The sequence below is a fragment of the Phlebotomus argentipes genome, unplaced genomic scaffold (genome assembly GCF_947086385.1).
Source record: "Phlebotomus argentipes unplaced genomic scaffold, Phlebotomus argentipes genome assembly contig_32, whole genome shotgun sequence".
Taxonomy (NCBI): Eukaryota; Metazoa; Arthropoda; class Insecta; order Diptera; family Psychodidae; genus Phlebotomus; species Phlebotomus argentipes.
Genome location: NW_026776187.1, coordinates 1,741,200 through 1,756,893, shown reverse-complemented (window position 1 = coordinate 1,756,893; position 15,694 = coordinate 1,741,200). Strand labels below are relative to the sequence as shown.

Genomic DNA, 15,694 nt, shown 5'->3' with positions numbered 1-15,694 from the left:
ACTTCATTCTGACATGCGGCGCGCGAGTTTGTCTCGCAGAGCCAAAATCAACTCAGTCGCTGTCGAACCCGCTTCTAGATAGTTTGTCAATTAGCTTCTGCTCCTCCTCGTGGGCCCACATTTTCCCTAGCAAAGAAATTCACGAGGCAGATAAAGTAATCTTTCCGTCGACTCCATGATACCACTGCAGTGTCTTGCTAGTGTCTTACCCGAGCCATTGATTTCCGATAAGGCGCGCGCCTTATCATATAATTAGCATTTTTGTCACAGTGCGTAATCAGTGGGCATTCTCTGGGTCCGAAAAGAGCCGCACGATTCTTACATAAGGCAATTTTCCGGCCTCTTCAGGAGAAATGCGTGAATGCGAGTGAGATTTTAGTGGTTTTCCTGAAGCATTCGCGTGCCATCAAGTGGAACATTTCACGCACACACTTTCCAATCGATTTATTTCCACTCGGATCATAGCGTGGTGTCAGTGGGTGGAAAAGCCACGAAAAGTGCCAAAAAGTCCATGTTTCATCGACCAAATTAACACACATTGCTATCAGCTGAGGAAGTCCAGGTAATCCCAAGAAAGTCCACCCAATTACTAACGCTAATCCCTGTATTTTCTCAATCAAATCTCGGGCTCTTCATGCGGCTTTTCTGCATAGAAACGTGCCAATGCTGGCGCCAAATCGCCGGCCGATGATGAAAATCTCTGGAGGTGCAAATAAGCTAAATGGAACATCAAATATGTTTTTTTATTCACAAAAATTTTCTTCACCCACACTTATTTTCTTCAGAAAATAAACCACCATTTCACAGAAATTACACGAAGCTCTCCTAGAGACACACGCTTAAACTCTCTACGCACGTATGGCAGAAAGTTGTCTTGCGCGCGATCATTTACCTTGAAATGTTATTTTTTTTCTTCACTCTCTGTGCAAAATCTTCTGGGTCTATTTATATCACGCGACCGCAGGAAAGGTCTGTCTTTTGCATTAAAATTTGCATATCGAGGCGCTTTGGCCTGTTTTCTCAAACACACACAAACACACTTTTTGAGATGTTGTGCGATGGCAAAAAAGTTTTTAATTTTTGTCTAACTTCATTGTTTGGCATGATTTTCCACTTTCAATTTCAACTTTACAGTAATTTCATGCATAGGAATTTGTGATACCAAAATAGCTCATTTTACTCAATTCCGTGACTCATGAATGTCGAATTGTAATGAAAAAGTGACTTGTCGACACAAAATTGTTTAACTTTTTCAAGTGTCTGAATTACGTGAAAAAAAACGGTGTTTGATTTGCTTGTTTTTCACCTGATTCGGTGAATGTGTAAATTTAATGGAATGTAAAATATGTGACAAGCTGAAAAGAAGTTTAATGCAGCTTTAATCATATTAAGCAAAAATTACTCTTTATGGCAAAATGTTTCGTAATTAATAGTGTGTTGGAGTTTAATTCTTGAACTTTATGGGTTTGCGTAAGGAAAGCCCGCAATGAAGGCCAAACTTTCGCTCTCAAGAGACTCCTCGAGTGATTTGCTGAAATTGCCTGGATGGCAAGCAGACGAATTTGTTCTGATATTATGTATAACTCGTCATATCTCACAATATGTTGTCACTTTTTTTGTGTGTGGCTATTAATAAAAATCCGCCTATCACTTTATGAATCTCATTTCGTGGACGAAAATCAATATTTTTTGTGTACTTTTTCCTCTCGAACACACACACACACAGAACGACTCTTCGGACATCTAATAATGGCCTGGCAACAGAATTTATCCAAGAGCATGAATCCAATGAAATTAATTGAATAGTTTTCCAACACTTTCATTGAAGAAGCCATAAATACACACTATTCAATTAGGAGAGTAATAAATCTGCCTTTCCAATTAACTTACGACTCTCTCTCTCTCACCCTCTTTGCGTATTCTCACTTACGCAATGCCGAAAGACACTTGGAATCTCTCTTGAGAGGCTCACGGTGGAGCATTTGCAAATGATTCTAATGAATGCAAGAACTCCAGTGTGAGATAATTGACTTCTCGAGAGTCATTTGCATACAAATTATATCTGTGAAATTCAATTCTTGGTGGGAAATTGTGAGATATCACGTTGCACATTGAAGGCTTTATCAACATTGCTGAATACTCAGTATATTCCAATTCAACAGCTTCACTTTCAATCTCACCCAATTAGAAGCTCTGCGAGTTGATTCAAATGGAATGGAGCAAAAATTCCTCACAGAACCCTGAATTAAGTACACTCATTAATTCCAGTGTCCCACTTTTTCATTGAAATTGTGGCAAATGTGACATTTTTCACACGCAAAAATCGATTTTTCCAGAAATGTATTTAAATGTCTGACGAAAGTTGAAGGTTTGCTTGCATTTGATTGTGATAAATGTGTGGAAGAATCAACAGGTTTGCCTGCAAAAGTGCAAATCGTTACAATTACACAATATATATGTCAACTAATTAATGAGGTTACTTAATGTGTTGTCGCTTGAATTGAGAATTTTACCTTAAAGTTCTATGCATAAAATCTAGGGTAATTTTCTTATTATTTTTCAACTCATTGAATAACACGAAATATGGCTAAACTGCGGTCAATGTCTCAATGCCAGGCTTGTGCGAAATTTAATTTATTACTCACAATTCTCTGCCAGCATTGTTTAACAAGATTGAGTATTACAAGCAGACAAAGACGTTATTATTGAGAGAAAATATTGCGATGACTCGATAGAAATGTAGTATAATCATTATGCCTCATCGAACGTGTATTTGAGAGTGTTTTGTCTTCTCATTTCTGCTGATAAAGCAATGATTATTATGTTGAGTTTGCAGAACGTGCTTCTCCTCCTTTCTTCAGGTGACGAGTGCGCGTTAAGTGCGAAGAAATCAGTTGGTGAATTGAGCAATATGAATACTTATCGCGGAAACTGATTAAAAATTATTGCCCTGCACCCTTATCGCTCAGCAGCCAGTGTTCTGTCTGTCGGTGTTTGCTGAAGTCAAAAATCCTGACGTGTTTTTTTCTCTGTAGCTTTCTTCCAGATTTCTGGCGCCACGGAAAGTGGAGCGCGACAATGAGCTGAAGAAGTGGAGCTCTGGGTGGCCTAAAATGTGAGAGCGCGCATAGTTCGCCGAAAGTGCAGAAAATAGCAATTAAACTGAGAGGGAGAAGGTTGAAGAGTATTCTTTGGAGTGGAAGCCGGAGGCCGGTCATTAATGAATAAGACGATTGGATGGTATGAATCAGTTAAACTCTACTGCTTTCGCTACTCAGCCAGAGACCCACGCCTCAGAAATAGGCACAATCAATGTGGTGAGCTAAGGGGAGGCTTCTTGGCTGTCGACAACTAAAACGTCTCTCGCGCGATCGGATCCGCGACATTGTCAGTATTCCCCGTTGCGTGCACTAGTGTTTTGATTGCGCCCCTGCGAGACGCGCACAGCAATTGCGGAGCTCCACCAGGACTTGCGGCGAGTGCGATCGCGCCCGGGAATTGTTGTCCTGGGGCTGTTTTTAGCGTGCGGAAGTCAGGAAGTCACCTGGGAATTTTTTGCAAATAAAGTGCGCAATTCCGTGTCGCGTCTGCGACTGCCTGGACAGGTGCCAAGATTGGGTCAGTGTGGTGAGGATCTTGCGCGTCAATGGACTCCCCGAGTCTCACAACAAACGTGGAAGCGCCGCAGAAGAATGGCATTGCCAAGGACCAGCTCGCCCTCATCCGCTCGAGCCTGCTCAGTCCCAACGAGGTGACCTTCTGCGATGTCTCAGACAGCAGCGGCGCCACCCCCAAGCGACGCCGACGCCTCACGTCCACGGACACTGACGACTCCATCGCCTCCTCGGGAGAGCAGAAGCGCAAGCCGGCGATTCCCGACGGAGGATTCGGATGGGTGGTGGTGTTCGCGAGCCTGATGGTGTCTCTCATCTCCGACGGAGTGTCCTTCTCCTTTGGGCTCATCTACACCGAGCTGCTGACGTACTTCCGGGACTCTTCGCCGTCCAAGACGGCGTGGGTGGGGTCCCTGTTCCTGGCTGTGCCACTCCTCTGCGGCCCTATCATGTCCAACCTCGTGGACAAGTACGGCTGCCGCAAGATGACCATCATCGGGGGACTTATATCCGGGCTGGGCTTCGTCCTGGCCTCCGTCTGCGATTCCATTGAAGGTAATAAGGCGGCTAAGTGTGCATCCAGATGATTTTAAATTCAGGCAAGATTAGCGCAAAATGAAATCACGCAATTTTCTCTGAGTGTTCTTCAGTTCTTAGTGAGAGAAAAATCGTGTGTATTAAAATAATAACTTCCCTTTAATTTGCTTAATATGAAATGCATTGCATGAACTCATAAACTATAAGCTATGAAGGATTTTTATTAGAGGATTTTTACAGTCAAATTTCCTGTTCAGCGCCGAATAACAAGGCTTATGCAAGGTTTCGAGGAAGCATAATTTCGGGGAAATTCCATTTATTGATTAGCTAAGCAAGCAATATTTCTCTTTCAGGTCTCTACCTCACGTTTGGGATAATCGCTGGCCTGGGACTGGGCATTGGCTATGTCACAGCCGTGGTGTCGATCGCCTTCTGGTTCGACAAGAGAAGGACTTTTGCCACTGGCATTGGCGCGTCGGGAACTGGCCTGGGCACCTTCATCTACGCCCCATTCACACAGTGGCTCATCGAGACATTCGGCTGGCGAGGAGCCACTCTCATCCTGGCAGGGACACTCTTCAACATCTGCGTCTGCGGATGCCTCATGAGGGACCCAGACTGGCTCATTGAGGAGAATCGCCTCGAGAGCCTCAGCGAATCCGCGTCCAACAACAACTCCAGCGTGGCTCTGGATGAGATTAAGAAATTGCTGGAGACAGGGACGCCCAGAGAGGATGTCCTGGACACACTTATGACCAATTACAACACCGAGGCGAATCAGCATGTGGCTCTGGCGGAGGAAATGGTCTCGGGGAAGAAGTACTTGAGTGAAATCGTCCTGCCGACGTATCTGGATCCGAAGGACTCCGACATGGAAGGAAGCATCAAATTCGGGAGCAGAAGATCTCTGAGGAAGACCGACAGAGATCCGTCGATAGACAGTGAATTGTTGGGTGGACGACCTGAGAAGAAGGACAAGCACATTGCCAGCATGGAGACTCTGAATGAGTCGGAAAAGTTGTCCTTGTTGGATGCAAATTACTCCCTGGAAGACTTTAATTCCTCGAGGATTCCTTGGGCTATTGAGAAGATGAACTCCAGCCGATTGTCGCTTGATGAGAACCTGATGTCCACCAATTCCGTCACGGATGTGAACAACCACCGAAGGAGTCTTCGCGGCACATCATTGGATGCCGTCTTCGAGGTGGAGACCAAGAAAGTGGAGCCAGCGAAGCCTGAAGTGGTGACAGTGAGCTCAGGAATTCCTCTGTTAACAGTGACGAAGCCGAAAGGGATTCGCAGTCAGGGCAAGAAGAGACACGTAGATCCCAGAGTATTTCCTCATATGCGAACATCCAACTTCTACCGGAACATGAGAGTGCACCGGAATTCCATTCACTACCGTGGCGCTCTGCTGAACACGCATCGCTACCGCTTAAGGGCATCTTCGTGCCCCAATATATACAGGAATTCAATGACTACACTCGCAAAAGAAGAGGATGAGGTGAGTATTTAGCATGGACGATGGTCAGAACGAGGTTTAATCAATTCATTTTCCTCCTCCAGACTTGGTATGACAGCTTCGTGGACATCATAAAGTCAATATTCGACTTCTCCCTCTTCAAAGATCCCAAGTTCTTCATATTCAATCTCTCGTCGTTCTTCCTCTTCATCTGGTTCATCATCCCGTACTTCTACATCACGGAACACCTGAAGAAATACAACTTTCCTGAGGAAGATGCCGCCAATCTGATTGCCGTGATTGGCATTTTCAACACACTCGGGATGGTTTTCCTCGGCTGGGTTGGCGATCAACCCTGGCTCAATGTGAACAAAGCCTACGCTTTCTGCCTCGTCCGTGAGTGTTGTTGTTCTCTTGCACGTGATTCTTGAGACTCTGATGACGCTCTCTTTCAGTGTGCGGATCCTCTGTCTGCCTCATGCCCGTCGTCGGAGACAACTACGCTGCCCTCATAGCACTGGCGGTGCTCTTCGGCATCACGTTCGCTAGCTGCTTCTCCTTCACACCCATCATCCTCGTGCGCCTCGTGGACTTGGACGAGTTCACGTGCGCCTACGGTCTCGTGTTGCTGGTGCAAGGCGTGGGAAGTCTGATCGGACCACCCTTGGCAGGTGCAATTTACGACTGGACGCTGAGGTAACGCCGCCCACGCACTGGCGCCGCAATGAAAAGCTCATTAATCAATATCTTCCAGATGGGATGATTCGTTCTACGCGGCGGGATTCTTTATCGCCGTTTCCGGTGCTCTGGCCTACGTGACTGGCATCCTCGTGGACCAAGAAGATGAGGAGAACTACAGCAATCACTAATCCCCAGTGAACATGAGAATTTATCGCACACGAATTTCGCAATCAAAGTCACATGATAACTCATCTACTTCACTGCCGTCGTTCTTGTTGGAGTTGAAAGAAAAAAAAATGTTTGCAAGGAAACAGCACAAAATCACCACTCTTTAGATCAATACATAATGTTTATACACACAAATTTACTAATATAGCATAAATCTATCCATTCAGAGGATGAATATTTTCGAAATATTTTGAGGAATTCGTACAAAAACGTGATAAACCTTTTTCTACGAGAGACTGAACATCATTAAACGTTGTTATGTCTATAAAGATTTTTAGCTTTTAAACAATCCTTATAGAAATGTAGAACAATCAAATTGTAAAGCTTAGACAGAGAACAAAATACATCGATTTCTATAGAGTATTAGTCGAAATGTTAAAGTCTTGAAAATCTATTAAAATGATATCTTTTCTCTAAAAACAATCTGTCTTTCACTACAACTGGATTTCCACTCTCGACGATTGCACGAATTGAGAAACAGAAGAGTAAAGTGCATTGATTAAATTTTATTACACAAAATTTTACATAAAATATTCTTTTAAATATACTTTTCCATATTTAAATTTATGATTAACTTGTGAATGAAATTGGGGGTCTTTTTCATCATAGGAAACAAAATCCTTATTTTATTGTTTCATTTATTTAAAAAAAAATTCTTCACCCAAAATTCCTCCAAATAAAAGAAAACCAATTTGGTAACAGATTTAAAATTATATATCCTTTGAAATAAAATCACATTAAAAATCTCTCTTCAGTGGAGAGAAGAAAGCAAAGATAAAAAAAGGTGAAAAATCAAGGAAGTAAGAAAAAATCAATCTTTTCTTTCCAAAAAGCAACATTATTTCTGCATAAAATGTGTATGATTTTTTTTCTTCTTCGAGTAATGACTGTGATTAATGAAAGCAGCTCATTTCTTTCTCATCTTTCAATCTTTTTTTTTTAAACTCATTACACATTGTCTTGAGGAGGAAAATATGTTGAAAAATATTTTCCACACGCCTATACAAAGTTAGAAAATATTTTTTTCTTTCTATATTAGTTACAATCACTTGATTATTATTTCTAAATGTTTTTACCTCATTTAATTAATTTTTGACTTAAATTTTAATTATTTTCTGCTTCTCCCCAAATATTTTTCTTCTTCTTCTCCATTTTTTTTTAATTATGTGATCCGATTCAACCGCTTTTATGAAAAAATTCATCTTTTTCTTGTTCACTAAAAACGCATAGAAAAGAAATTGAACGCAAGGGTAATCCTTAACATTATCCCTTTTCCTTCTTTATATACTTATAAGTCACATACACAACTTATACTTTGACTTTCTGTATCAATTATTACAGCATATTAAAGTCATAGAGTTTTTTTTCATTTATTTTCCATATTATTTTTTATCCTTTATAAACTGGGTAAATATTTTACGTCCATAGCGATAGTGAATAAATTTTCCCCACTTCTTCTTCTTCCTGTGATCTACCATTGAGATTTTAATGAGACAAACCGCACACACACATGAGCAGATTTTCGTGGGCTTTCTTTTCTTTTTATTGGAATTAAAAGTGTCTCTCATCTTGTGATTTTCTTTCAGGGGAATTTCAGATGTCAACATACACTCACAGTCACGATGCTCCTTCCATTCGTTCGCGCGAAGACTCTCCTCTCGTGTTCAGCGAAGTCCCGAGGCTGATTTAGCAGCACCCGCCGCCCGGCTGGCCACTTTGATTTCCTCCACCGGGCAAGGAAGGGCTTGTTGGGGAATGTTGCTGGCCAATTTTAATTCCATTCGCCTGCAAAACACACACACACACACACACACACATTTAATCCCTCACTCATCCTCCGCATTCGTCTCCACAATGCTACAAACCTCGTTGTTTATGTCGAAAACACCCTCCTGAATCTTCTCGTAGATCTCCTTCGCCGTGTTGATGAACGCCTCCTCGACATTGGCAGCCGTGCGAGCGGATGTCTCCATAAAGACGAGCCCATGCTCCCGGGCGAACGCCTCGCCCTCCTCCTTCTTCACCTCGCGACGCGAATCCAGGTCACTGTCAAGCAAAGCCACACATGGGGTCAGTGTTTCAAGCGAGCGCGCAGGAGGCTCACCTCTTGTTTCCAATCAGCATGATGACCATGTTCGAGTTGGAGTGCTGCCGCGCGTCCTCCAGCCAGGTCGTGAGGTGGCTGAACGTCTCCCTGCGCGTGATGTCGTAGACCAGAAGGGCCCCAGCTGCTCCGCGGTAGTACGAGCGGGTAATTGATCTGAGGGAAATTGAGATGCTAATTAGTCAGCGCGTCTCACACAAGAGTGTCTTAAGGTCGAGATAATGATGATAAATTGACGAGTTGCTGAATATTTTTAGATGTTCTCACTGGGCTTAAAGCTCACAAACAATCGCTTTGGAATGAGCAGCAGAATGATTGTTTTATGTATTTATGTCAGATGAGTGAAATAAGACATGGTATTTCAGCAGAAAATGCTAATTTTCAAGGTAATCTGTTTTCATTTCAATATCTTCTTCAGTGCTCTTTTTTTTATTAGAAACTTTGTGTTCCCCTTCAGGTTTATGTATTCTTAATCCAAACATGATAATCCAGTCTTAATCAAGACAATGAAATGATTTCTGGCAACAAAAGAAGAACAGCTCTTCATTAACCACTCACAGTCATTGATAACACACTTCACGCATTGCTTACTCAAGACAGAATGGAACCAATCGAGAGCACAATATTTACTTACAGGCTTTATCGTAAAAACCCAGCTCAAAGTTCAAAGTTTGCCCCTACGAGAGATTTTCTTCCATCACATGCGAGAAGACTGGAGAATGGCGTGCTCTTCGGAAGGGTGTGAAAAATGAGGTGGAAAATTACTCACCTAAACGCCTCTTGTCCTGCTGTGTCCCAAATTTGTAATTTAATCTGTTTGCCATCAATCGTTATCATTCGGGCGCCAAACTCTACTCCAATGGTGAGATCATGAACAGGCTGGAAGCGCTTATCGGTGAACTGGAGGAGGAGACAAGATTTCCCGACACCTATAAAAAGCGGAGAAAGTTTATTGATTTCCAGCCGCAAATTTCTCCGACTCCCGAGCGCGGAACCATATGGAAGTCATCCAACTAAGCGTCCCTTGCAGAGTGCCGGGATTTTGTTGTCACATAAACATTCTGGGCACTTTTATGACTCATTGACAGCGCCAAAAGCGCGCCCTCGATTCTGCGAGGACTTTTCTTTGCACAGACAGCAAAGTGTCGCTGTGTTTGTTTTCCAGGTCACTTTGTATGGCAGCAGAGAAAATGCCCAGGGGAGTACTGATGAATCATCTGGAGAGCATCGGAAAGGTCGATGCTGATTAAGAAAACAACAAAGACGACGGAGAAACGTGGAAAATATGTGATTTCGAGACTGAAAATTGCGTGACACGCATTTTCGTCACTTCGATCCGCTTGTCTGCGTGTGGGTGTCTCCTGATCCCGCCCAAAGCGCCCTTTAATCCCTCCCAAGGCCCACAAAAGTCCTTCCGGCTGCCCAGAAATGCCCCCGGAAGAAAGCTGTGGCATGTTTCATTGCGTAAAATGCACTCAATCGTGTGTTTTTGTGTCTCTCTGTTCGGAGAAGAAAGAAACTCTGGGATAATATCGATTTTTTACTCACCCGTATCACCAATGATGATGTACTTAAATAAATACGCATACGACATTCTGTCTCACACACAATTCGACTCTCTGCACAAAATACACCACTTTTGCTCACTGCGGAACACCCTGAAACGCAATTATCGCAGGTTTTTTGCAGCAGAAAATAATTCACACAATTTTTTCTTCGCTCTTCGAACAATGGTGAAACGTCATCTCTTTGACAGCTGCGTTCAATCGAAAAAGCTCGACCCGGCTGTAATTCGCCGAAAAACATCCCCATTCGCGTATGTGATGATTTGATGTGGCGACAAAGCTTCACTTCAATATAAGTCGTTGTTTTCCAATATATGGTTTATTAAAAGAGAATGTGGAAAATCACGAATTCTAAGCGATCTGTTTCGCGTAATAATAATTCCAGTAATTCCCAAAGCGAGGCGGTTTGCTGGGTTGTTGACAGTCAAAAACAGCAGTTTTTTCACTGCGCAATGAGCTTTCAAAATGGCCCCCTGAAGAGCATCAAAATAGGGTTTTGTGTTGCCTTTTCACGCATTTTTACCCCATTTCTCAGGTGAAAAGTGCCCCTTTCCACGCGAAAAACGTGAACACAAGTGCTCGAGAGTCCTTTGGATCTGGTGTGAGGCGCCATGACGCAGTATTTACCGCCGAATTTGCTGGCTCTGTTCGCCCCACGCGAGCCAATTCCCTTCCTGCCGCCTCCGGATAAGCTGCCCCATGAGAAGAAGTCGCGGGGCTACATTGGCGTGGGGGCTTTTCTGCAGTTCTTCGAGGTAAGTTCGAGGGATTGAGTGGAGGGTGGACGAGAGGCTCATGTTTTGGATGCTTGCAGGACCCCAATGACACTCCGCCGCCGACTCGGGTGGAGACGCGCGAAGAACGGATGGAGAGACGTCGCCGGGAGAAGGCTGAGCAGGTGGCGTACAAGTTGGAGAGGGAGATCGCCCTGTGGGATCCCCACCAGGTGAAGCACGCCACGGAAGATCCCTTCCGGACGCTGTTCGTCTCAAGAATTGTGAGTGAATCGATTTCCGCAGGCGCACGCCGGAAATGGTGACGCAGTGTTAATTATTGTGATGTTTTTCCTTGCAGAACTACGATACATCAGAGTCAAAGTTGAGACGTGAATTTGAGGTTTACGGCCCAATAAAGAAGATTATCTTGATTCACAACACAGAAGATGGTCGACCACGAGGTTACGCTTTTATTGAATACGAACATGAACGGGACATGCACTGTAAGTACAAAGTGTTGGCTTTCCTCTTGCAATTTGTCCATCGAGCTGACGGAAGATCATTGATTGACTATTCAAGGGGGAAATCCTGTGAACGCCCACAAGATTTCCCTTTAGTGATCAGGAGAAGTGCTTCAAGTCACTTGTTCAGTCTATTTCAAAAAGAAACCCCTTCACTTTTTGTTTTTACTGTTCTACATTTTGTTTTACTTTTCTTACGAAAATCTGCTCGAGGAAAATAGTAATTTTGTTGGTCAAAGACGGTTCTTGCAAAGCATCCTCAATGATTTTGTTTATTTTCTCAAAATATTGTCCTATGAAAGAAAAAGAAGTAGAGAAGAAAAACCTTGTTTAATTTTCAATCTCCACTTTATAATGTTTTAACTTTTTCTGGTGTTGTAAACTCTCACTAATTCGCGTTTTGTTCTTTATTTTTTAACACAGTCTCGGATTGAATGAAAGTCTGCCTCCTCAACATAAACTGTTCGTTGTGAGTTCCCAAAAAAAAACAGAGAGAGAAAAAAAATAGTTTAAAAAAATGCATCTCAAGTCTCGCAAACGAACAGAAAAAAAGAGAGTTGAGATAATGCGCTAAAACACTAAAGAAATCCTTTGAAAGTTGAGAAAAAGAGCAAAATGACGAAAAGATTAGGTTTGTATGTGTTTGGTAAGAAAAACCATAACATACAACTGATAAATAATTTTTTCTTCTAAAAATTATAGATGATTTTGAACATTACGATTGATTCTTGAAGTCTGCAGACTTGTTTTTTCCTCTTGTTTTAAGAGATTTTATGAAAATTGCAGAACAAAAGTCTGTTTTTTAAGTTCAAAATAAAGCATGAAGGCAAGTTGTGCGGTTTCAGGAGTCAATCAAGAGGGTCAGGCTTGAAGGAGAAGGTAAAAAGCAGTTCAAGGGAGTTTTCAATAGAGTTTAACACATTTTATAATGGAAAAAAACGGGAAAGATGAAAAAATCCAGAGCAATATTTTTGATTACAGTGATATTGTGGAAGGTATTTTCTTCATTTATCTTTTTATTTTCTTCATCTACATAACTTTTGCAGCAAATTCTTTTTGTTTTTACTCTTTCATCTTTTAATTTACATAATCTATGCATATAGAAATGTGATATATTTTTTTTTAAACTATAAATAATTATAAACTTGCGCGTGTACGTAAGTATTTGCGCACCAGGTAAAAAAAAAGCCAAAAGTCCACTCGATCCACTTGGGACAAATCTCTCCAAAAACACAAACAAAAAAGTAAAAAAAAAGTCACTAGAAAAAGTTCCAAAATCTCGATTCACACACAAAACATCTAAAAATCGGTTTAAAAATGCCAAAAACCTTTCCCGTAAGTAATACCGGGGTAGGTATTATTATTATTTATTTGTTCAAGAGAAAAAATAATGAGGAATTTAGACAATTTTGCCCCTGATTTCAATGTATTTTGAAAAAAGAGAGAAACAGACTTTCAAAATCTTCTAGAAACATATTTTTTCCTTCAATAAATCTCATTTCGGAATTGATAAACTTCACAATACTTCCTAATTCTGAGAGTCTGGTGATCCATTCCCTTCCAAAGTGTCTTCTAATCCTGGTTAATTAAACTTCTTTCTGTTCACTACATTCAATAAAATTAAGAGAAAAAAAAAGATTCCCCAATTCAGATTATGCTGTCAAAAAGAAAAAGTTCTCTTCACTCCATATTCGGGGTACATTTTTTCCAATGTGAGACATGAAAGATGATGCATTTGAGAATGATATATTGGCAAAGATAACAGAATGCACATGGGCGATTGTGAGTGATTTTTACTAATTTTACTATGTGTTTCAGCCGCTTATAAACACGCTGATGGTAAGAAAATTGATGGGAAGCGCGTGTTGGTGGATGTTGAGAGGGCCAGGACGGTGAAAGGATGGCTGCCCCGTCGCTTGGGTGAGTCTCTTAGTCATTTTATTGTCCTGTTCGCCGCTTAAAACCAAAGGCTCTAAACACTGTCAAGTTGTTGAGTCTTTTTGAAGTGCTGGCCAGATTAGAATGACCTTCATCACTCCACGGATAGGATGAGCCAAAGTTGTCCACTTTTTGGTCACTGTCCACTTAACCGGGGCCGACAAAACCCTTGAAAATTAGGTGTTTAGCATAAGCTTATGAGCAGGATGGCTAATGCGATTTCTATGCTTCCAGGTGGCGGACTTGGAGGAACGCGCCGCGGAGGACCAGACGTGAATATCAAGCATTCGGGACGGGAGGACAATGAACGCGAGCGGGAGCGCTATCGCATGGAGCGTGAGAAGGAGGAGCGCGATCGTCGCGATCGAGACAGTGAGATCAGCTGAAGGCAGTTGAGAGAATCTCTTTTACAACCCTTTTCTTCTGTCTTTCAGGATTCGAGAGGCGTCGCAGTCGATCTCGTGAGCGCGTTCCACGTGAGCGTGAGCGATCGCGGCACAGGAGTCGATCGCGTGAGCGCAGGAAGCGTCGCAGCAGAGACAGGAGCGACTATGAGGACATGGAGCGCGATAGGATGCGCGATCGCGATCGTCGTGATCGCGAGAAGAAGCGCAAGAGGTCGCGATCACGCGACCGCGACAGGGCGGACAGGAAGAGGGACAAGCGTGACAAAGATCGCGATCGTGATCGCAAGGAGAGGAAGCCAGAGTTCCGAGAAGGAGACATCAAGATCAAGGAGGAGCCACTCGATGGTGAGTGATTTGTTTGCTAAGTTCCCCTTTATGCATATCCCGAGGGGCGTTGAGGTGTTCCACTGGGGAATTCCTCGGACCCTCCTGTGCTAGAGGAAATGTGTGATCTTGAGGAGGACCTCGATCGCAGAGATTTACAGGGCCCTTAAGCTCCGTTCTGAGAACTCCTCAGAGTTCCTCTGAGTTTCTGGGTAGTATAAATCTCTAACAATCTCCATCTAATCATTCTTGACGGCGCTGAAAGGTATATTTCTATCCTTTTCATTGTGTTCCCTGCAGATTATCCTGATTACTCGGCACAGTACGCGAATTACCAAAATGACGTGAAGTATGAAGAGGACGAGGAAAAATATCGTATCCCGGAAAATGGACAGTCGTACAGCCAGAGTGACTGAGAAACGAGCGAGTGGAGTAGAATTGTGAAAAATTATACTTAAAATTGTAATATTTGGCAATGAATTGAGCAAATAAATTCAGATTTCGCGCCCAGAGCCGGCTATGAATTCCAGGGCGTGTGTGGCGCCGCGGGCGACAGTGTCCCGAAACTGTTTTTGCTCTTCGTCGATTAATCGATTTTTGGGCTGTCATTCCTGGATGTTCAAGACTTGACACTCAGCCATTTTGTTTCCAATCGTGCGAATTTATTTTGTAGAGTAATTTTCATTTTCGCAGTTTTTCATCATATCATTTTATCAGTTGTTGTTTAATGTATGCAGCAGAAGTAGCTACAATGCTGGGTAAGTTAAATTTGCATGTAGTTTGCATGGGGCGGATGCCGACGGGTGGCGAAGGTGATTTGTGCGTTCAGTGTGAAAAAGTGAGGTTAGGTCGATGCTCTTTTCACCCTCTGGGAAGGGATTTTCCCGGCTTTGGGGCTCCCCACGAGGCTAGACATGACTGAAGGAGGCGCGTTGAGCGGCTGGCAGATTGGAGGATTGGGGTGAACAGAGCTAGGCAGGGCGGAAGAGTGGTTGAGAGGGAGTAAACGCATATTGCGTGTTGGGGGCATTGTCCCGGAGTCTCACAAAGAATTACTGCATCCTGGCGTCTCATTCTCACTCGGATGCTCCATTGTTGTCCTCCCCGCGCCGCTGTGCGCCCATTCCCTCCGCCCGGGGACTTCCTAGAGCGCAGAATAGTGACTGGTAATGTGTGATTGAGGAACGCGTCATAGATTGTCCGGATTTTATCTGGAACAAGTGGCGCGGAGTGGGGACAGTCTGAGTGTGAGATAAGGCACTTTTTGGGGAAGCGCTACCACCGATAATGTCGCCACCTTATCAAATTCCAAACAAGATGAGCAAGTTTTCATGCGAGTCTCTAGCGTCGCTTCTGGGACTTTTTTGTCCCGCGGCTGCACAGCGCGACGTGCCTTTGTTCCGCTGATTCCGGCTAAATTGTCCCCTTGGCCAAGGAAAGGGGGCACGAGACTGGCGAGCGCTCCGTCTGGTCATTGTATTGCTGTTTATTATTTTCTTCCGTATCGCCCCTCAAGGCCGCGAGCTCTCGGCGCTGCTGGTGCACCGCTGCGTGAGTCATCGCGAGTGCAGAGCGACGCAATACAGCCGTAACTGCA

At 43.3% G+C, this 15,694-nt stretch overlaps 4 protein-coding genes across 8 annotated transcripts in view; 3 read left to right on the top strand and 1 right to left on the bottom strand.

Moving 5' to 3' along the window:
* The first annotated feature begins 60 nt into the window (after positions 1–60).
* LOC132264105 (uncharacterized) lies at positions 61–6,953 on the top strand. 4 transcript variants are annotated; one of them, XM_059764184.1, is made up of 7 exons: positions 61–562; positions 654–706; positions 3,036–4,169; positions 4,505–5,655; positions 5,718–6,009; positions 6,069–6,309; positions 6,368–6,953. In XM_059764184.1, the coding sequence occupies exons 3-7, from the start codon at positions 3,647–3,649 to the stop codon at positions 6,480–6,482; spliced, it is 2,322 nt and encodes a 773-aa protein (XP_059620167.1). In that variant the 5' UTR covers positions 61–562; positions 654–706; positions 3,036–3,646; the 3' UTR covers positions 6,483–6,953. The 4 variants fall into 4 exon arrangements, with proteins under 4 accessions (XP_059620167.1, XP_059620166.1, XP_059620169.1 ...); XM_059764183.1 differs by lacking the exon at positions 654–706; XM_059764186.1 differs by lacking the exon at positions 654–706 and having other exon boundaries at positions 65–155.
* Positions 6,954–7,706: 753 nt separating this feature from the next.
* On the bottom strand, positions 7,707–10,368 carry LOC132264110 (ras-related protein Rab-2A). The gene is made up of 5 exons (XM_059764192.1): positions 10,175–10,368; positions 9,396–9,555; positions 8,627–8,782; positions 8,388–8,568; positions 7,707–8,307 (listed from the first exon to the last, which is right to left on the bottom strand). The coding sequence occupies exons 1-5, from the start codon at positions 10,218–10,220 to the stop codon at positions 8,209–8,211; spliced, it is 642 nt and encodes a 213-aa protein (XP_059620175.1). The 5' UTR covers positions 10,221–10,368; the 3' UTR covers positions 7,707–8,208.
* Positions 10,369–10,671: 303 nt separating this feature from the next.
* On the top strand, positions 10,672–14,602 carry LOC132264008 (U1 small nuclear ribonucleoprotein 70 kDa). Its single transcript, XM_059764049.1, has 7 exons — positions 10,672–10,946; positions 11,006–11,188; positions 11,266–11,410; positions 13,247–13,348; positions 13,601–13,738; positions 13,801–14,118; positions 14,398–14,602. Exons 1-7 carry the CDS (start codon positions 10,803–10,805, stop codon positions 14,511–14,513), a joined length of 1,146 nt encoding a protein of 381 aa, XP_059620032.1. The 5' UTR covers positions 10,672–10,802; the 3' UTR covers positions 14,514–14,602.
* A 108-nt stretch (positions 14,603–14,710) lies between these two features.
* LOC132264104 (uncharacterized) overlaps positions 14,711–15,694 on the top strand; it is a 63,599-nt gene continuing 62,615 nt past the window's right edge. For both annotated transcript variants that reach the window (XM_059764182.1, XM_059764181.1), the window contains exon 1: positions 14,711–14,855. In XM_059764182.1, the coding sequence (XP_059620165.1) occupies positions 14,825–14,855 (31 nt within the window). In that variant the 5' untranslated portion in view covers positions 14,711–14,824. The remainder of the gene's footprint in view (positions 14,856–15,694) is intronic.